This window comes from Herpailurus yagouaroundi, unplaced genomic scaffold (assembly GCF_014898765.1).
Source record: "Herpailurus yagouaroundi ecotype Mexico unplaced genomic scaffold, PumYag 160, whole genome shotgun sequence".
Classification (NCBI taxonomy): Eukaryota; Metazoa; Chordata; class Mammalia; order Carnivora; family Felidae; genus Herpailurus; species Herpailurus yagouaroundi.
The window spans coordinates 35,603,600-35,625,838 of record NW_024412401.1 but is presented as its reverse complement, the minus strand read 5'-3'; the positions used below and the strand labels follow the sequence as shown (position 1 = coordinate 35,625,838).

Sequence of the window (22,239 nt, the reverse complement as noted above, 5' to 3'; positions counted from 1 at the left end):
ACTACTTAGAAAAGAAGGAAGACAACTGAACTGTATGCCAGGCACTAAATTACATATTAGAGATAAATATGATACTGTTGCTGATCTTGAGAAGCTTATAGGCTCAGAGAAAATGCCTGAGACCTAAAGGGTGAGTGGTAAGAATTGACCTAATTAAAAAAGGTTAGAGATAGGGAGGGCTTGGGGCATAGGAAAGAATTAATAGCAGAAGGAAGGGTATATGGAAAGTCACAGAGAAATGAAGTTGAGCTGTATGTGCCTTTTAGGTGTCAGGAACTGTACTTGGTATTTATTCCTTATAACAGTATTCACAATAGGTATATTTATCTGTATTTTACATATGAGGACACTGAAGCTAGTGTCAGAATTGACACTGAAACAGTGATTTGATGCCAAGATTCTTTCTGTTATGGTCATTCAGCTTCCTACCCAGCACTGTTGTTACGTCCATTGACCGGAATAGTTGTTCACTTTAATACTGACATATTTCAAGGAAGAACTTTAACAATTATGATCATATTATATCAAAGCATTTTAAGTAAAGTGACATTAAGTTTCCCTGAATAATGCAAATTAATATTTTTTATTAGAATTTCAAGATAAAGAAGAACATTCCTTGACTCTTCAAGAAGAAAGTCCCATTGTTTGTACTAATAAAGTCATAGAGAAAATAAGTCAGGAAAGGAAAGTAGACAAGGTCATTGAAATTCAAGCATCAGGTATGCTGTATGCTTTTAAAGTGCATTCAAATTAAGTGAACTTGAAGCCTTTTCTGAGTATCTAGGACATACCTGATTTTCCATGTTATTTTCTTCACTTGTTTTAGATGTTTCATCATGCCATTCCTACTTTCAAGTTATTCCTGGGCCTGGAACGCCCCCATTCACTGCCTCTGCCCCTTTCCATTGCCCTACTCCAGTCCACTCAGTGTTATTTCTCCCTTCATTTAAACTCCTGCTTCTCTATATTCATCAGACAACAGCAGACTACAGCTGCTCACACCGTTCTGCCCAGTCTGGAAAAATGAACTGATGTTGCTTACTCCCTCTATTCTTTTACCCATTGTCAGCATGATGTTAAAAAAGCTACCGCCGTTGGGGCACCTGGGTGGCTCAGTTGGTTAAGCATCCAACTTTGGATCAGGTCATGATCTTGCAATCCGTGGGTTTTAGCCCTGCACTGGGCTCTGTCCTGACAGCTCAGAGCCTGGAGCCTGCTTCAGATTCTGTCTCCCTCATCCTCTGCCCCTCCCATGCTTGTGCATACCTCTCTTTCTCTCTCTCTCTCAAAAATAAGTAAACGCTTAAAAAAAATTTTTTTAAAGCTATTGTTTAAATGATTAAACAATACTGATTAAAATGTTTGCTTCTTCTGAGAAGAATATTCTTCGACTCCTAAAGAACAGCCTGCTTAAGAATATCATGCTCAGTCTCCTGCTCCCAGCAAAGTCACCCAGACTCTCCCCTCCCTGGAGTCTCTGCAGAGGCTGTTTGACCAGCAGCTCTCCCGTGGCCTCCCTCCATGGCCTCAGGTGCCTGGTGAGGCCAATCCAATCAACATGGTGGCCAAGGTTAGCCAACTGACGAGTATCTTGACCTCCATTGAAGACAAGGTCAAGGCCTTGCTGCATGAAGGCACCAAGTCTCCCCATCAACGTTCCCTCATCCTTCCTGTCACCTTTGAGGTAAAGTCAGAATCCCTGGGGATTCCTCAGAAACTGCAGCTCAAAGTTGATGTTGAGTCTGGGAAACTGATAATTAAGAAGTTCAAGGATGGTTCTGAGGACAAGTTCTACAGCCACAATAAGATCCTGCAGCTCATCAAGTCTCAGACGTTTCTAACAAGTTGGTGATTTTGGTGGAAACTGAGAAGGATAAGACCTTGTGGAAGGAATATGTTTTTGCTGATTCCAAAAAGAGAGAAGGTTTCTGCCAGCTTCTCCATCAGATGAAGAATAAGTACTTAGAGCAAGCAGAGCCAGACATGATCACCATCTTCATCAGCACCTGGAACATGGGTAACACCCCCCCCCCCCAAGAAGATCACGTTCTGGTTTCTCTCCAAGGGGCAGGGAAAGACTCAGGATGACTCTGCCGATTACATCCCTCATGACATCTACGTGATCAGCACCCAGGAAGACCCCCTGGGAGAGAAGGAGTGGCTGGAGATACTCAGACACTCCCTGCAAGAAATCACCAGCATGACTTTTAAAACAGTTGCCATCCAGACCCTCTGGAATATCCAAATTGTAGTGCTGGCCAAGCCGGAGCATGAGAACCACATCAGTCACATCTGCACCAACAATGTGAAGACGGGCATCGCCAACACACTGAGAAACAAGGGAGCCGTGGGGGTGTCATTTATGTTCAACAGAACCTCCTAGGGCTTTGTTAACAGCCATTTGACTTCTGGAAGTGAAAAGAAACTCAGGCAAAACCAAAACTATATGAACATTCTCTGGCTTCTGCTCTGGGAGACAAGAAACTGAGTCCTTTTAACACCACTCACCACTTTACCCACCTCTTCTGGCTTGGTGATCTGAACTACTGTGTGGACCTTCCCACCTGGGAGGCAGAAACCATTGTCCAGAAGATCAAGCAGCAGCAGTACGCAGACCTCCTGTCCCATGAGCAGCTGGTGATGGAGAGGAAGAAGCAGAAGGTCTTCTTACACTTTGAGGAGGAAGAAATCACGTTCGTGCCCGCCTACCGTTTTGAAAGACTGACTCGGGACTAATACGCCTACACTAAGCAGAAAGCCACAGGGATGAAATACAACCTGCCTTCCTGGTGTGACCGAGTCCTCTGGAAGTCTTACCTGCTGGTGCATGTGGTGTGTCAGTCCTATGGTCATGATCTCACAGTTTCATGAATTCAAGCCCATGTTGGGCTTTGTGCTGACAGCTCAGAGCCTGGAGCCTGCTTCAGATTTTGTGTCTCCCTCTCTCTCTCTGCCCCTCCCTCGCTCACTCTGTCTCTGTCTCTGTCTCTCAGAATAAATGAAAAATAAATTTTAAAAATTCAGAGCAAAAACAATATGCTCATTATTAACATCAATAAGAAAATATGACACTGTTTTTTAATATCTTTTCATTCTCTTCAGTTTTATTTACAACCTTTAGATGGTAATGCAAATCTTTATTGACATTCTAGTGAAAACTAGAAACAATTTGTCATTGTTATAAATTTGTTTGGCTTAAGGTTGTAAGCTAATTTCAGTGGGGGGAGAAGAAAAAAATTATGCGGTTCTCTTTATATGGCTCTTCATACTTGCCATGCCAAATTAGTTAACGAATAAATATTTTCTAATAAGCAGGATAGTCATAAAATTATACTAATTCTACAGAGGGTTTTTGGTTTTGTTGTTATTAGTTTATTTAGAATAAATATTCTAAAATGAGCCTCTGTACAATCTCTTGATCTTTACTCAGAAAAGAATTAGGATGGAGTTCAGTTTTCCAAGAAGTGACATGTTTAATTGGTTTGTCAAAAAGAGCAAGCATACCATCCTTATAAAACACTATCTTTAATGCTTTTATTTTCACAGATAGCCAGTGCCAAGCATTCTGTCTCCTAGAAGCAGCAGCTACTCCTATCTTAAAAAATCTTGTATGCCTCTGTACTCTCCCTGCTGCTAATTGGACATTTGCCACTGTCATTTTTGATGAAACAAGATTCCTCTTAAAGGAACAAGAAAAAGTAATAAGTGATGCTATTCAAGGTGAGTACAAATAAAAATCATACTATTTAAAAGAATATAAAGTTATGGATTATTGTATCAAATGAGTAAAAATTGAATGTAGAAGGTATAGTAATTAGTCATGGATGAAGGCATAACTGTAATTCAGCATATGACAACCATAAACCAATATTGGAGGATCAGCTAAGTGAGGAGAAACAGGTAATGAATATCATCTGGCTTTGCTTCTCAGTGATACTCCTAATTGGCATATATTACTTGACAGGTTCCTATTGCCCCCAAACCAAATTAACCCTATTATTGTTAACATCTGAACCACCTAATTCCCTCCCAAAAGTGGGGTGGGGGGGAGGTAAAAAAATAGATTAATTAAAGTCACTCCTTAACTTTTGCTTCTGGACAAGATGGAGAAACAGGGATTGGATTTACCCTCCTTCAAGGAGGAAAAAAAAAAAACAAAAACAAAGGTGAAATACATGAAACCAGTTTTTAAGACCCTACACATCAGGCAGTGAGGCAGTGATTCCTGAGAGATGGGAAACAAGGTGAGCCCTACCATTGCCCTAGCTTACTGCCTTGAAAGAGTTGCCAGGCCATAGCACAGGGAGAGGTATCGGGGCAGAGTCAAGTGGACAGTCTGCACTGAGGAAACAGAACTGAGTGTCCAGGGAGACCAAAGGCCATGTAGCCTCTTGGCTAGAGGTCAAAGGATAGAATATTAGAGAACAGAGAGCTTCACACAGAGTATTCGGCAGAGTACTGATCAAAGAGTGTATATGAGGAAACCACTTGAGGTTGGGGAAGGAAACCATCTGATGGGATTAGAGGGAATAGCACCCTGCATTCACACAGGGCAGGGAATAATGCCTGCTACCACCAGCTAAGCTAGAAAAACTCATAATTCATGGGGCACCCAACAAGATAGAATTCACAGTGTCTGACATCCAATCAAAGATTATCAGGCATAACAAGAGACAGGAAAACACAACCCATAATGAGAATAATCAATCGAAGCAAACTCAGTACTGACAAAGATGTTAGTATTATTAGAGAAGTACACTAAAACTTTTTATAACTGTGTTCCATATGTTCAGTAAGTTAGGGACATATAAAGGACACAAATCAAGCTTCCAGAAATGAAACTACAATGCATGAGATGAAAAAATGCACTAGATGGGATTAATGGCAGATTAAATATTGCAGAAGAAAAGATTAGTTAACTTGAAGACATAGCACTAGAAACTAAAATAAAACACGGGTAAGTAAAAAAAAAATCTAAAAAAAGAAAGAAAAGAGCATCAGCGAGCTATGAAACAACTTCAGATAGCCAGACATAATAGCAACCAGAATTCTCAAAGGAGAGGTAAAAAGAGGGTAAAGAGAAAAATATTTGAAAAAATAATGACTGAAAGCTTTCCAAACTTAGTAAGAACTAAAACCCATAGATCCAAGAAACTCAGTGAACAGCAAGCACAAGAAACATAATAAAGCCACACCGAGGCATATCATAATCAAATTGCTCAAAACTCGCAGTAAAGAGAAAATTGTAGGAGCAGCCAGAGGGAAAAGAAAAAGTATGTTACATAAGGAAAGCAAAGATAAGGATGACATAATTTCTTGTCAGAAATAATTCAGGTGAAAAGACAGTGGAGTAAAATCTTTAAAATACTGAAAGAAAAAAACCTTAGTTGTCTACACTAGGCAAAAACATATTATAAAAGCAAAGGTAAAATGAAGATGTTTTCAGACACATGAAAGCTGAAAGAATTCATCAGCTGCAGATTGGCATGATAAGAGATGTTCAAGAAATGTTCTCCTAAAGACAGAAGAAAAATGATACCAAATCTTGTTTCTCTGCCCTGTTCTTATCCATTCCAGGTCATGATTGACTTGTTTCCACAAGTCCTTAGAGGGGCTGAATATACTAACCCATAAATGGTTCTCCTGTTGCCCCTTGTTCCCAGTGACTACTTCTTATTTGCCTTGATCTTCACTAATTGATTAGATGAGCAATTTTCAAATTTTTCAGCAGAACGTTTTGCACAAATAAATATTTCATGGGATCCCATTATATAAAACATGGAAAAGTAGAGCTTCTCTGGTTGAATTGGGGCAGTGGGCCTAGACTCCTATCTTCTTGGTTTCACTTTTGCACATAGTAAAATCCAATCTATCATCTTCAGAAAGCTCTGGAACTACATGGAACACATTAAGTAGCCAATACATCTCTTGTATTGTAAATACACCTCTTGTTTGAGTCATATCTTTGGACAAATATTCCCAGGTGCCTACCTCCATTTCAAGGTATTGCTTTATGTTATGATCCCCATCTTTCTCTTCACCAGTTGGCAAGTTATGAGTTGAATTTGCTTTTTGTTTCATAACTGGGAATCACTGGCCTTTTTTCCTACCAAGAGTAGAAATAATTGAATATCCTTTGTAAGCAACAAGAATATGAACACTAAGGTTAGCTGTCTGGGTTTGAATGCCAGCTCCACCACTTATTTATTCACAAATTGACCTTAGAGGGGCGCCTGGGTGGCTCAGTTGTTTAAGCATCTGACTGTAGATTTCTGGTCACATCATGATCTCACAATTTCGTGAGATTATGCACTGGTAGCACAGAGACTACTTGGGATTCTCTCTCTCTCTCTCTCTCTCTCTCTCTCTCAACCCCTCCCCCACTCACGCTGTCTCTGTCTCTCTCAAAATAAATAAATAAACTTAAAAAAAAAACAAAAACAAAGTGACCTTGGACAGTTACTTAACCTTGTTCAGACTATTTCCTCATCCATAAAATGAGGATCATAATAAACTTGTCTGATAGGGTTATTATTATAGATTCAATGAAATAACCAGCTTACCTACAGCCTGGCATATAGTAAGCACCTGATAATGAATGTTAGCTATTATTGTTAAGCATTCTGATACATGTTCTAAAATTCTGATGTGTATCTTATGTTTTTAAATATATTTCTGCTTGCTTAGGTATGAATGATGAAAGAGAAATGACATACAAGCATGCTGCTCTCTTACATCTTCTGGTAACAATTAGAGATGTCCTTTTAACATGCTGCTTGGACACAGCATTGGGTTAGTGGGATAATTTTTTATTTCCCCTTTTAGTCCTATTGAAATATTTTTATTTCCTCTTTTACTTGCACATTAAGCACTATATACATTTTGACATAATTCTAATAGAATGTATATTTTATGCTGCCTATATTCATTGAAAGAAACCATTTGTAATAAATACCATCATTTAAAAAAATAGGTTTAGGATTCTCTAATCTAGGCCTGAATTGTAGACTCATAATGGCCTCAAGCAGATTTGATTATATAATCATTTTCATGCACTACTTTTTAATGTAAGATGATATTTTGGCATGTACATTTTAGGTCCTTATTGAATGTCGTGGCTTTGAATCTTTGCTAGGTGAATATAACTAATATAACCAAATTATTAGTAGTAAGATATTTTATAATTTTTTTAGTTTTACATGTAAATTAGGATATGAATTACTTGAGAAATAAAAATCAAACTATTTGAATATATTACAAAATGTTAAGATTTTGGAAATTATTTCCAAACTATCAAAATCATTAAAATATCTGTCTCAATACATTACTACTGCTTTAGGCCCCTTATTGCAGGATTATTTAGATTTGTTTAGTAATGGTATACTTATAGAATTGTTTTATAATTTAGAATTTCTAGAACCTATTTAAAATATAAAGTGAAAATAATTTTTCTCTGATTTGTGAGCCAGAGGTTTTGTCTAATCTATGACCCAGACAACTATTTCTCTAATCCACGGTTTTGGTAAATACTGAGCAGCAATAAGTTACAGCTGTCCTCCCTCTAAGCACTGGAAATAATAATATTTGGCCAAGTATTGTATTAGTATTATCTGGTCAAGTATTATAACTATGTTACAGCTACCTTTAGAAATCCTAACATGTTGCTTTTCCTTTCTTCTCCAATTAAACCACATGGGTATTGACGCTGGATCAGGTTGTTTTACCTCCATCCCAAGAAAACTATGGATTAGGGACTCCAGCCCTAGTTTACAGAACCTGCAATTGGTGTAAGGGTGTAATGTCACATGTCCTTCTATTTAGTCATCTGTTTTCATTATACTTATCAGCTTCCATGAAAGGTCACCAGTCCTACCAAAAGCAAGGCTGATTATTAAAGCATAATAATAAGGCAGAATATCAGAATCTAAAACATCTGAGCTCTCCGTGCTATAGAGAGAGTGCAGTTGTGACTCACTGCTGCTCAAACTTACTAGTATTAGAGAATTAGAATTAGAGAAATAATATTTATGGAGGATTATTTGAAGTATATTCACCTTTAAGTACTCTTACGATCTACACAAGGATTAAGTGAGACCATTAAGAACTATGTATTTGGGCTGAATGATTTTTGCTCCTCAAAGAAATACTTTTGCTCAATCAAACTTGGTCATTGCTATTTGGCTACCTTGAGGAATACTCTAGAAGTAAAATTAAAATTCTTGTTGGCAAGCAAACTTCTTAAGCCCTAGGTCCCAAGCCATAAGGAATAACCAAGACACCTTGGACATTTTTAGTGGAGAGATTTCTCACTCTAAACCTCTCAAAGTCAAAGAGTGAATTAGGTTGTCCTCTTTTCTTTTTTTCTTTGCATAGTGGCAGAGAAAGAAAGGTCCATGGGGGTCTGGCTGCCTGCCCTGTACCCTTCTAGAATTCTGTTTTTTTCTCCCAGCTGCGAATTTGTTACCTCTCCCAAGCTAGCAAGGTAATGACTTTCAAGATTAAAGGTATAGTCTCACTTCTGGGCTTTAACCCATAAATAAATTCAGTATTGTGTAATGGGTACTGTAGTAAAGATAGGTACTAATGATACAAAGGATGGAGACTGTTACCTTTAAGCTGAATGTTTATTTAAAAATAAATAAACTCCTGGGTGGCTCAGTCTGTTAAACTTCTGACTTCAGCTCAGGTCATGATCTCATGGTTTGTGAGTACCAGCCCCACTTCAGACTCTGTGCTGACAGCTCAGAGCCTGGAGCCTGCTTTGGATTCTGTGTCTCCTCTCTCTCTGACCCTCCCCTGTTCATGCTGTGTCTCTTTCAAAAATAAATAAACGTTAAAAAACTAAAAAAAAAAAAAATAAGTACGAGTTTGCTAAGTAAATAAAGTATGAAAGGGTACTATAGGCAGAATTAAGAGCCCATAAGAATGACCCAGTGGGTGTGCTGCATACAGTTCCATGTAGTTAAAGTGAAGAGTACAAGGTAGAAAGTGGTAAGAACTAAGCATGAAGACATAAAAAAGAGCCAAATCATGAATAGCCTTGTAAGCTGCACAAAAGAGCTCAGACCTTATTCTGTAGATGATAGGGTGCCATTGAAATAGGGATGGTACTGGATTAGGCTTCTCATTCAGAAAGTTAGATCTAGAGAATCAGCAAGAGGTTTGGAAATTAGAAGGTAGAGAGAACATGGGACGCCTGGGTGGCTCAGTTGGTTAAGCGTCGGACTTCAGCTTAGGTCATGATCTCACAGTTCTTGAGTTCGAGCCCCACGATGGGCTCTGCACTGACAGCTCAGAGGCTGCTTGGGATTCTCTCTCTCTCCCCTCTCTCTCTATGCCCCTTTCTTGCTTTCTCAAAAATAAACTTAAAAACAAAGAACATAAGTCAGTCTAAATTGCCCATCAGTCAAGCTGTACTAATGTAAAATTTGAATATGCACATAAATATAAAAATGTGAACATAAACATAATTTTAAAATATATTATTTATTGCCAAAATATTCAGTGAACACCTGACCGACATAAGTTACTATGCTAGGTGCTTTTCAGTAATTCATAGAACTCACTGTATTGTGGAATTACCAGGAGAGCTTTTAGGCAAAAAACCCCGGGATACAATCTAAATTTACTGAAGATGAACTTGCAAGGATAGGTCGCAGGATTCTGTGTTTGGAAACTGCTTGTAGTGGGTCTGAATTTAGGCTCTGCTGTTTTTGCAGTTATACAAATAAATTATGCATGAATATCATGGATTTATCCCCAAGCTTATAGGCTGAGATTGTCATATACATAAAGAACCAAAAATCAAGTACAATCTATTTATTCTACAGATAAAATACTAAGAAAATTCCAATGGGGTGGCATTTCCATAAGACTTGCATGTAAGTGTAGATCAAGCCAGAAGGCAGGAAAAGATGGGATATATTCGAGTATGTTGTGGTAGCTTAAAAGGAGACATTTGGTACATAATTTTAAGCTTTACTCAATTTTAAGGTTTCTATTAATCAATATCTTTGATCAAAATCATAAAAGGATTAAAGTAAATTTTAGTTGTTATGACTCTTGTTTCCTTTTAATTTTTACCATGGAGTTTCTCAAAGAATGAAAAGATATGCCTTTTCCCCCTACTTTTATTTTTAACAGGATATTTGTCAAATGCAAAAGATATCTACAGAAGCATTTTAGGCTCCTATCTGGACAACATTTGGAGACAGCTGGAGATTGTACAGTTTGTTAGGGAAAAAAAGCCTGAAACCAATTACAAGATACAAGAACTGCGATGCCAGATACTAAATTGGATGCAGAGTGAACAGCAGATTAATGTAAGTACTGGAATAAAGCAGATAACGGTAATCAGCTTAAGTAAGAATTGGATTGGTGATGGGCATGAAGGAGGGCACTTGTTGGGATGAACACTGGGTGTTATACGTAAGTGTTAAATCACTGGATTCTACTCATGAAACCAATACTACACAACACATTAACTAACTTGAATTTAAATAAATTAATTTTAAAAAAGGAATTGGATATAAGATAGATTTTTGCATTTAACTCTGAAATTATGAAGTAGTCTAGACTATTTGGTCCCTTGACAGTTTTCTCCTTAAGTAAGTTAACAAAACAGAATCAGACCAAGAGAAAGGATGATTTTGCATCATTGTTCATATGTCTTGAATTTAAAAATACTTTAATTTTTATTATACAGAGTTCTCTATGGATTGACTCTCCAAATCTCAAAATTGTTGTCTGGTACTTTTAAGTTCATGGGCATATCGCTTCTCAGCCTTTTGGCTAAGATCAAGTGTAAGTTCATGGGCATATACCAGATAACAAAACTACAATAATTTATTTTTAGATATTGAGCCAGAATCTCATCTCATATGATTCTACAAAAAAAGCTCTTAGTTTATGCCTTGGATTATATTGGGGATTTTTGCCCATGCTACTTCAAGCATATGAAGGTTGCATTACTAAAGATTTAAGAGGGGAAGCCTGAGTGGTTCAGTTGGTTAAGCACCTGGCTTGGGTCATGATCTCACAGTTCATGAGTTCGAGCTCTGCATCAGGCTCTATTCTGACAGCCTGGAGCCTGCTTTGTATTCTGTGTCTCCCTCTCTCTCTGCCCCTTCCCTGCTCATGCTCTGTCTGTCTGTCTGTCTCTCTCTCTCTCTCTCTCTCTCTCAAAGGTAAATAAACATTTAAAAAAAAGACTTAAGAAGAAATACTTTCTTAAATGTTTTCAAGCTGAAAAATGTTTCAAATACTTTACACAAAATCTGGATGTAAATGTGGCCTTCTTCTTCTTCCTCTTTGCCCCTCCTATATCTTTATCCCCAACTCTGTGGTTACTTGGATAACTTGCCTAAGTCATTAAAATAAAGTAAAATAATCAGTAAGAAATTTAAAAAATTGAAATTGATTTATTGTCCTCCCCCCAACCCCGTGCCAAAAAAGAGCTGTGATGGTAAGTAGGAAAGTATAGCAGCAAATCATTGGTTTTCTCTAACAAATTCAAACTTGTCTGAGTCAAATTTAACACTAACAATGCAGGCAGAGACAACTTATATATACAATCACCTATATGGAAGTGCATGAATGCTAAGAATGCCCTACCCTAGAATATTTTCCTCATTGATATTTGATCTTACCAGAATTTATTCCTCTGTGTTTAAGCACTGACATCTTTTATAACATATATTTACTTGGTAATCTTATTGTCATTATTTTCATGTAAACAGTGAAGCTTTTTTTTTTTGTTATAGTAGCATAACTATGAAAAGAATAATTATGCAGAGATATATGAAATTCTTATTTTTGACCAGGTGCTGATTATAATAAGAATGGACTCAGATGGTGAGAAACATTTACTCATTAAAATCCTTAACAAAATGGAAGGTAGGGAGATTTATTTATTTATTTATTTGTTTATTTATTTATTTATTTATGGCAGTTGGGAGTCTTAAATTATGCTTCATTTGATAACAAATGTTTGAACATATACAAATGTAGTGATCTAAGTGTTTAAATTAAGATATAATAACATACCATAAAATTCATCCTTTAGAAGTATATAACTCAGTGGGATATAACCAGTTTTGAAATAAATCTGGACTTTAAGTCTGCAATATAAATATACTGTAATGTACTTATACATACATTATATATCATATGTATTTATTATTATCAATTAACACCTTTTATTAATTATCTACTAGTTGCTACATAATACTGTATACTTACAACTCTATACATCAGTTTTAGTAAATAAAGAAACTAAAATTCATAAAGGTGATGTAGCATGCCACATCTCATAGGTAGCAAGTAAGGGAATCAGGATTTCATCTAAGGTCTGTCTTGTTCTAGTGTCATTCTTCAACTCTTCTACGCATTATTGCCCCCTCTGCCAATTCTTTCCACCTTGTGCTATGGTTTACATATTGCTTATATTTAAACTCTTCTCCTTTTTCATCTCCTTGTCTTTTTTAATGTTTATTCATTTTTCAGAGAGACAGACAGAGTGTGAGTAGGCGAGGGGCAGAGAGAGGGAGATGCAGAATCAAAGCAAGCTCCAGGCTCTGAGCTGTCAGCACAGAGCCCGACATGGGGCTTGAACTCATGAACTGTAAGATCATGATCTGAGCCTAAGTAGAACGCTTAACCAACTGAGCCACCCAGGTGCCCCAATTTCATCTCCTTGTCTTAAGTGAAACCCTGCTTTCCCCAGATGATATGGCTTCCCCTGTATCCCTCTCATAAAAAAGCTGATAATTCTCTCATATATATGTGTGTGTGTATATATATATGTATATTATAGCCTTCCTTTCTAATATATATACACACACATATATATATACATATGTATATGTACACATATGTATGTATACATATATATGTATGTACACATATGTATATATATGAGATACATGAGATATATAAGATATGTATATATCATAGGGATGAGAAGGTTAATTTCTTGTTTTATCCTTTCCAAAACATTATTCCTCTATCTCTGAGGTTATGCCATATTGCCACAGCATTTTCTACCATTCCAACTGCCATCCTCTAGTTACCACCTGAACATTCCCTGTCATCTGTGGACAGTTCTGCACCTGGTTCAGGGTATTCTTTTCACTCCTAGTCCTGCCATTGTCCTAGGTGTCTTTAACATGAATGATGATTCAACACTCTGACCTTATAGTTTTGTTGACCCCCACAGCAAAAATGATATTCATTCCTTGGCTATGCCATCAACCTTGTAATAATGCAGAACTGTGCTACTTCTGAACTTTAAACTCTGATATATTGCTCTCTGTCTACAGCTACATTAACTCTTTCATGATGTTCAGCATCTTAGAGATCTGTAATCTGTCGACTCCTTTTTTGTTTCACTTTCTTCTCTTTCCAGACTTGGTGATGTGCCCATGACTGTAATCAGTCTTGTCCTTCTAATGTACCTTCCATTTAAACCTTAGCTCTGAATCCATCAAGACATTTAACTTCTCTGTTTCTATACCTGAGCTCCTGAGCATTATTAGAAAAAATAAAATAGTTTGGTACCACTACAAACTTATCTTCTCTGAACTTATATGGGCTGTTAATACCTCTTAACAACCATTCTGTATGTTCTTAGTTCCCATTCTTTTTTTTTTTTTTTAATTTTTTTTTCAACGTTTATTTATTTTTGGGACAGAGAGAGACAGAGCATGAACGGGCGAGGGGCAGAGAGAGAGGGAGACACAGAATCGGAAACAGGCTCCAGGCTCCGAGCCATCAGCCCAGAGCCCGACGTGGGGCTCGAACTCACGGACCGTGAGATCGTGACCTGGCTGAAGTCAGACGCTTAACCGACTGCGCCACCCAGGCGCCCCTCTTAGTTCCCATTCTTATCCACCTAATGGCTATACCACAAACCCCCACTATGCTACTCATCCCCTCATTATTTCTTCTTTTTACTTGAGAGAGAGAGAGAGAGAAAGAAAGTGTGAGTCAGGGAAAGGGGCAGAGGGAGAGAGAGAGACAATCTCAAGCAGGCTCTGTGCTGTTAATGTGGAGCCCCATGTGGGGCTCTATCCCACAACCCAGGTTTCATGACTCTCATTTTTAAGAGAATTATGCAGGGTACCTGTGTGGCTCAGTTGGTTAAGTGTCTGACTCTTGATTTTGGCTCAGGACATGATCTCACAGTTCGTGAGTTCAAGCCCCATGTCATTCTCTGTGTGGACAGTGCAGAGCCTGCTTGGGATTTTCCCTCTCTCTCTCTCTCTCTCTGCCCCTCCCCTGCTCATGTGCGTGTGTCTCCTCCCCCCAAAATAAGTAAATAAACATTAAAAAAAGAGAATTATGCTTTTTAATGTCCAGTAATGGGGTAAGAATCTTCAGTTTTCTTCCCTACCATCTACAAACTTACCTAATTTCTTCTTTTACCTTTTCCTCCTTTCTTTATAAAGGAGGTGAACCTCCTCCTTTTGAAAACCAATTTTTCATTTCTGCTTTGGATCATATCTCTTCCTGCATCAGTGTGTTCCTTAAGTTATTCCATAGCCCAGCCTTCCTTTCTAATGACTCTCCCTTAATCTTTAAGCCCTCTGGTCTTCTTTTTTTTTTTTTTTTTAAGTTTATTTATTTATTTTGAGAGAGACAGAGACAACGCAGGTGGGGGAGAGGCAGAGAGAGAGGGAGAGAGACTCCCAAGCAGGGTCCATACTGTCAGTACAGAGCCCAACTCAGGGTTTGAATTCATGAAACTGTGAGATCATGGCCTGAGCCAAAACCAAGAGTCAGACACTTAACCGACTGAGCCACCCAGGCACCCCAAGCCCTTTGGTCTCAAAAATAAAATAAAATACCACACTCAACCTATGTCATTCTTTTTTTACTATTTATTTTCCCTCTATAAATTGCATCTTTGACCATCTCCCAATATATTTCTTTGCTGTAACCCTACCAAACTTTATCATGCTGTTTCCTTTCTCCATGCCCTTATGCCTCCTGTTCTGCTATAATGGTGCTCTTCTCCCTTCTTTAACAGCTAACTCCTACACATCCTTTAAAAATCAGTTAAAACATTTGTTCAGGAAGCCTTGATTTAAATGCTTTCCTTTGTGATTTCAGGGTATTACGTGCATACTTCTAAGGCGCTACGTACCATCCTGGACTGTACCAACTGATTCTCTTGTCTGCTTTCCTCACTAGTATGTCAGCTTCTGGAGGATAAGCACTATGCCCTAATTTGTATTCCCAGCATCCACAAAAATGCCTGGAATATAGAAGGAACTTAATAAAAATTAATAACTGGATGAGCTAATGAATGCCTCTCTATATACCTAGTACACTGGGACTAGTGAAAAAGATTAAACTGAACCATATACACATATTACAAATGTCTGCTTATCAGTGCAGTTAGCAAAATTAACTATTAAATTATAGTAATGTGAGAATGGAAGATTCTTTCAAGCAGAACTGTATTAGGTGCTATTTCTTTTTTTTTTTTTTTTAAGTTATTTATTTTGAGAGACAGCGAGTGAGGAGAGTCAGAGAAAGAGGGAGAGAGAGTGAATCCCAAGCAGACTCCTCACTGACAGCATAGCGCCTGATTCAGGGCTCAAACTCACAAACTGTGAGATCATGACCTGAACCAAAACCAAGAGTCCGATGCTTAACTGACTGAGCTTCCCAGGTTCCCCTGTAAGTGCTACTTCTTGATGACATTATCATGTGTCTAGAGTCCAAATTTGCAAACTTGGATCTTATTATTTGTTCAGTTTTCCAGTCCTGGGCAGATGAGGTCTTATCTACTAAATTCACAAGATATTTCTAGTATGAAATTGGTAAAGCATTAGTTAACAATTGTGAAGCTGAACCTGCTACAACTGTCTGGAATCAGGCTAGTTGAAAACATTTTTTTAAGTTAGGAAAGTGATGAGCAATGTTAGCATTATAAAACCAAGGGATCTGGGTAACTGAAGGAATATTTTTGTGAAGAAGCTGAGGAAATATTTCTGATATTTCTGCCCCACAGAGAAGAATACTTAAACCTACTTAATGGGGCAACTTTCCCTTTAATACACCTAAGACACATGGACAAATTATTAGTGTATATGTCACTTCTTATCTAGGCTTCATGCTGAACATGCCTATTTCTTTGGCTTTTGGGATTATATCATCACTACTCTTCCAATTTCTTTCAACAAGGTCTACTAACACAAAAATATTAACTCTCTAAGCTGAAAAAATGTTTTTACTCCTTCTAACTAGCAGCTGTCCTCTCTGTCTAGGAGTAAGACCTTTTTTTTTCTGTCTAGTGTTAGAAAATAGAACTGTGGTTTCATCGTCTATGTTTTTGGAAGATCCTAGCAGTTCACTTAGTAAGTAATCTGCTTTGGGATCATAGCTAAGACAAATCAGGTAAGGAGATTAGATTTTATTTTATTTTATTTTATTTTTAAATGTTTATTTATTTATTTTGAGAGAGAAAGCTGGAGTGGGGTAGGGGCAGAGAGAGAATTCCAAGCAGGCTCCATGCTGTCAGTGCAGAGCCTGATGCAGGGCTTGATCTCATAAACTGGGAGATCATGACCTGAGCTGAAATCAAGAGTTGGATGCTTAATCGACTGAGCCACCCAGGTGCCCCTGGAGATTAGATTTTAAATAATATGATCTTGGGGTGCCTGGCTGGCTCAGCCAGTAGAGCATGTGACTCTTGATCTCAAGGTTGTGAGTTCAAGACCCACATTGAGTGTAGAGGTTACTAAAAATAAAAATTTTTAAATAATAATAATACGTTGTAAATTTATATACAGAAGACAAATAGTACCCATCCTCTTCTTATTTCTACCACAACTATTGTCATATTAAGCCAAGTAAACATGAGTAAGTAAGCATTACTTTGTTATTATTACATCATGCCTTTATGAACTTTACAACTGATGAAAGTATACCAATAGAGTGTAAGTTTTATTTTAACTGGAACTAGCTATTCCTAAACCAGTTATGCCTACCAAAAATAAACTGTATGTATGGGTAAAGAATTTTTGAAATTAATTTTTTGTTAAGAAATTAGTAACATAGAAATTTAAGTTATAGTTGAGAAGCAGAAGTGAATCTAATGTGCAGGTGGCATCCAATAGATCTTCTGTTTCTTACACAACCAATAAAAAGGAAAAAACGGGGGCACCTGGGTGACTCAGTAGGTTGAGCGTCTGACTCTTGATTTCAGCTCAGGTCATGCTCCCAGGGTCATGAGATCGAGCCTTGAGTTGGGCTCCGCAGTGAGTGTGGAGCCTGCTTAAGATTCTCTCTCTCTCTTTCTCTCTCCCCATCTGCTCCTCTCCCCTGCTTGTGCCCTCTCTTTCTCTAAACAAACAAACAAACAAACAAACAAAACAACAACAACAACAAAAACCAAAAAGTTAAGGTGGTAATTTTTAAAAAAGGAAAAAAATGACATCAAAATGTAGTCTCTTGCTGTTTCATTATGTACTTAAATTTTTGAGTAGAGAACAAAAGGTGAAATCAACCATGATTTTTAACAAATAAAATTAAATGTACAGAATTGATGAGTATCTTATTTGGTTACTTTAAAATTAAGGCTTTGATCCACTCTATTATTTTACATCATAAATTCAGACTTTCCATGCTTATACACACAAAACATACACACATACCGGACATATTGCCCATGCGTCAAACTTTGATACCACAGACAGAAAAATAATCCAGAAAATTGTATTTTAAGCAGTTTCCTTGTTTACAGATCTTTAATTCATTGTTATGGTAGTGAAATATATGAACACCTAAAACTTCTATATAAACAGAACACTGAAAAAAACCTTTTTTGTATTACTCTTCTTTTCTAACAGGTTTAACACTGACTGTCTTACAAAACAAAAGAAATGATTTTCTGGAATCTGAAGGTGTTTTAAATGGGTAAAAATGTATTTATTCATCTATGGGAAATAAACATACCAGTTTCACAGATTTCTTCACAATTTCTCCTGGAATTTAACTTTTTAGAAAGGCTTAATAAAACCTGAAATTAATCAATATCTCTCTCCTCTTCCTGAAAAATGTATTATATTAGAACACTTGAACTCAGGTCATTACCTTATGTATTATATATTATTGTTGTCCAGAATTTTAGTTCAGTCTTGTTTCAATATCCCTGAATTATCATTGTTATTTTTAGTACAGGAAGTACCCATTTAGACTTACCCTTGTTTATACCAGTTTTGGGTTTTTTTGCTCAGCATTGTTTCTTATATCTCCTTCCTTTCTTTGGAGTTCTCTTTCTTCCTGAAGTATATCCTTTAGAAATTCATTCAGTGAGAGCATGCTAATAATAAAATTCAGTGTTGACATGTCTAAAAATGTTTTTATTTTGCCTTATTTTATGTAGAAATTATTTATTTCCAATACTGAGATCCAAATTATAAAAAGAGGTGTAAATCAAGTAGAAGCTCATAAAAGCACTTATGTCTATTATCTATCTGGATTGCTCTATATAGAAAATATCAGTAGAGATTTTTCATTATAGCAAGTGCTATTATATGGAATCTGAAGATGGAAAAGATAAACTTATGATATTTAAGTATCCATCTTTTGTTGTTGCTAAAGCATCTGTGAAGCTCACTGAGAAAAAGAAAAACCATTTCAAAGTTGTCAGATAATATTCTATTATATAGATCCTCAAAGATGAAAGCCTCACATGTATAAGAGAATGAGATTGATTTCTCATGGTGATTTGTCTGTTATTGATAGGACTCAGTTAATAGTCCTTTGCATTTGGGGATGTGAAGTAGTCCTGTTTTTTTAAAAAAATGTATGACCATCAGGGTGCTTGACTGGCTCAGTCAGAAGAGCATGTGACTCTTGATCTTGGGATCATGGGTTTGAGCCCTACATTGGGTGCAGAGACTACTTAAAAATAAAATCCTTAAAAAAAAAATGTATGACCATCAAAAGGAAAGATAAAGAGAGATTAGCACAACTGGAGAACAAATCAACAGAAAATACACCAGTGCCTTTCCAAGATAAGCAGGCACAGACTAGAGAAGAATAAACTAGCCAAAAACAGTCATCTTTTTAGCCTTCTAAGTAAATAATGACACAAATATAATTCCATTTTCTTGGCTTTCCTTTGTCTTCAGTACAAGTTCCTGTGTAGTTGCACATAATCAATATATTGGAGCAGATTTCCCCTGGAGTAACTTCTCATTTGTGGTGGAATACAATTTTGTAGAAAACTCTTGTTGGACTAAACACTGCGAGAAATTGAATATTCCTCACATGGCCTTTAAAGTGATTCTTCCAGACACAGTATTAAAGAGTAAGGATATAAACTAAAGTCCTTTTGTTGCTGAGGTAGAATGGAAATTGTCTGTTTTCTGTTTCTGATCTGTGGAGAGAGAATGAGCTATGGCATTAGAGGACTTGAGTTCAAGCTCTAACCTCACCACTCAGGTGTGACGTTGGGCAGGTTCTTTCCCTCTTACCTCATATTCATTTGTAAAGTAAGCTTTACTGATGATATCTGTCTTCATCTCTTTACCTTCTAAGTTTTATTTATAATAGCCAAATTTAATTATGATTATATCGCATTTTTTTGTATTTATATCGCATTTTGTATTCGTATCTCATTTATATCATATTTTTAATTGAATTTTAGGGGAAATTTTGTTGTAGTATGTTGACTGATTCAGAAAACTTAATATGCAACAAAAAGTTACACACAGACACTTAGAGAAGACTCTAAAACCACTTTGTATATCATTTGGCTTCTCTGTATTTCTCAGCAACCCTTCACATGACTCAGATTGTGAATTCTCACATCCATTAAGCTTCACATGACTCAGATTGTGAATTCTCACATCCATTAAGTAAAAAAAGCCTGTACATTTTTAGTCCCAGGGCATTCCTTTCAATACTTGCCATAAATTACTTTCTATCCACCTCAAATCTGAGTGGGAAGTTTGAATTCTGAGACATTCTAGTTCAATTCTAAAATACAGTCACCATAATGGTTACTTTGGAATTTTTGATAAACAGAATTAAATGTTAAATTGATTAAATAATTGAAACATGGCCCAAGAAAAGATAAAAGCATCCTAGTTTATAGGTAGAGGCTTCTTCCAGTCTCTTGAAGATGAACTTAATTTATTCAACCATTCCTTATTTGGAGCATTTACACTTCAGTTTTCCACTACTGTACTACAAGATTTATAGTAGTGTATTATATAATTTTATATACTGTTTTAAGAAGTGAAATGAATTGCTGGGTCAAAAGTATATACACATTTACATATTGTCAAATATCCTTCCAGAAATGCTATCTCAATTCGTATTTGTGCAGAAAGTGTAAGAGAATCCTTTTCCCAATATCTTTATAGTAAGTAGGTATTATTATTCTAAGTCTTTGACAGAATTATAGGCAGAAAATATTTTATAGTTATATTATAGTTAATTAATTATAGATAATGTCTTGATTATCCATATCTTTTCATACATGAATTGATCTTATATAGCCATTCTTTTGTAAATTGCCTGTTAATGTTCTTTGTCCATTTATCTATTGAGGTATTTATTATTTTCCTATTGATCTGTATCATATAGTAGTTTTAGTAAATTCTGTTAACTGTGTTTTATTTCTAGGTAATAGGATAACATATGCTTTTTATTTTATTCTTCAGACCTTTCTTTATTCTGATTTCTGATTTTTTACAGTGAATATGTTTTATTTTTATACTGCTCCTTGAACATACACTTGTTATTCTCATGTTTAGTAAAAAAGAGAAAGAGCTGAAAGATGAGAAACAAATATTTATAAGCTTTCTCTCATTTAGGAAGAACCTTGCTGGATAGTTTTGGGGGCTTTCTTTTGGAAATTCAGGTTCCATATGTGTTTTTTGCATCTGAAGGACTTCTTAATACTCCAGAAATTCTTCAGTTGCTAGAATCCAAGTAAGTTATTGATTTCATAACTTTTAGCAAGGGTATATATATTCTAAATGACTAACCATTATGCTATATATGCAGTATTATTATTTCTCTCTGATTCAAGCCTGCAATTATATCATATGAATAGTTTTCCAAAGAGTTTATGTCAAGTTACACTTCTCTCCCTGTAGTACACCATCATAATTACTGAATGTTATCTTTTTTGGCAATATACATCAATCTTGTGGAGAAAAAAATGTTTCATTATTGTTTTTTTTGTTGTTGTTTTTTTAATTTTTTTTTTTTTACGTTTATTTATTTTTGAGACAGAGAGAGACAGAGCATGAACGGGGGAGGGTCAGAGAGAGAGGGAGACACAGAATCGGAAACAGGCTCCAGGCTCTGAGCGGTCATCACAGAGCCCGACGCGGGGCTTGAACTCACGGAGTGTGAGATCGTGACCTGAGCCGAAGTCGGCCGCTTAACCGACTGAGCCACCCAGGCGCCCCCATTATTGTTTAAATTTATATTTTAATTTCATTTCTTTTGTTACCAGCAAGTACGAACACTTTATGTGTCTTTTTTTTCTGTGAATTATATGGTCATATCTTTGGGTCATTGATAATATGGAGAATGAGTGTTCTTATTTAGAGTGCCTTAAATACTGCCTGGGAAATAGGACTATGAAGTTCTAAATAAATTCTCAAATTTTTAGACTTTAAGTACTGAGGTCAGACCAGCACTGAACATTTTAAAATCATATAAAACACTTTATCACAGCATACAAGTTGTCACAGAAATATTAGACATTGGGCTATATATCAAGGAGGAATAACTGAGCTGTGACCTTAATTAAAATACAGATCTAAAAATAAATAAATAAATAATACAGATCTATTTTCCATGCTTTTGTTTTTAAATCTCAAGGCTATGGGGCATTCACAGAAAACTATGAGCTTACAAAAGGTAGTTAAAATCTAGGCCAGTTTTAAGGAAAGAGAAAAGAAAATTCTGAAAAATGCAGAATGTTTTAGTCTATTACAAAGTGTTTTGATTTCATGAATTATTATTTAAAAAGCTGGAAGAAATTCGTCAATACATTTATAATAGTATTATGTGCAGTAATATTTAGTAAAATACCTACGGCAATGCACATCTTAACGAATTTTTCATATATACTGAATAAATCATAATTTAATTCCTCAAATTTATAAAGTAGAATAAATTGATATATGAAGGAAAAAGTGCAGTCGTTAAAATAATTTAATATGCAAAAGGACAATACAGACTTTCTTAAAGAATTTTTCT

At 36.3% G+C, this 22,239-nt stretch overlaps 1 protein-coding gene across 1 annotated transcript in view; it reads left to right on the top strand.

The window, feature by feature from the left end:
* SHOC1 (shortage in chiasmata 1) overlaps window positions 1–22,239 on the top strand; it is an 87,458-nt gene that overhangs the window by 47,214 nt on the left and 18,005 nt on the right. The window contains exons 14-21 of the mRNA XM_040481954.1: window positions 591–719; window positions 3,547–3,720; window positions 6,688–6,792; window positions 10,144–10,322; window positions 11,823–11,895; window positions 17,859–17,925; window positions 19,146–19,324; window positions 20,838–20,955. Of these exons, the coding sequence (XP_040337888.1) occupies window positions 591–719; window positions 3,547–3,720; window positions 6,688–6,792; window positions 10,144–10,322; window positions 11,823–11,895; window positions 17,859–17,925; window positions 19,146–19,324; window positions 20,838–20,955 (1,024 nt within the window). The remainder of the gene's footprint in view (window positions 1–590; window positions 720–3,546; window positions 3,721–6,687; window positions 6,793–10,143; window positions 10,323–11,822; window positions 11,896–17,858; window positions 17,926–19,145; window positions 19,325–20,837; window positions 20,956–22,239) is intronic.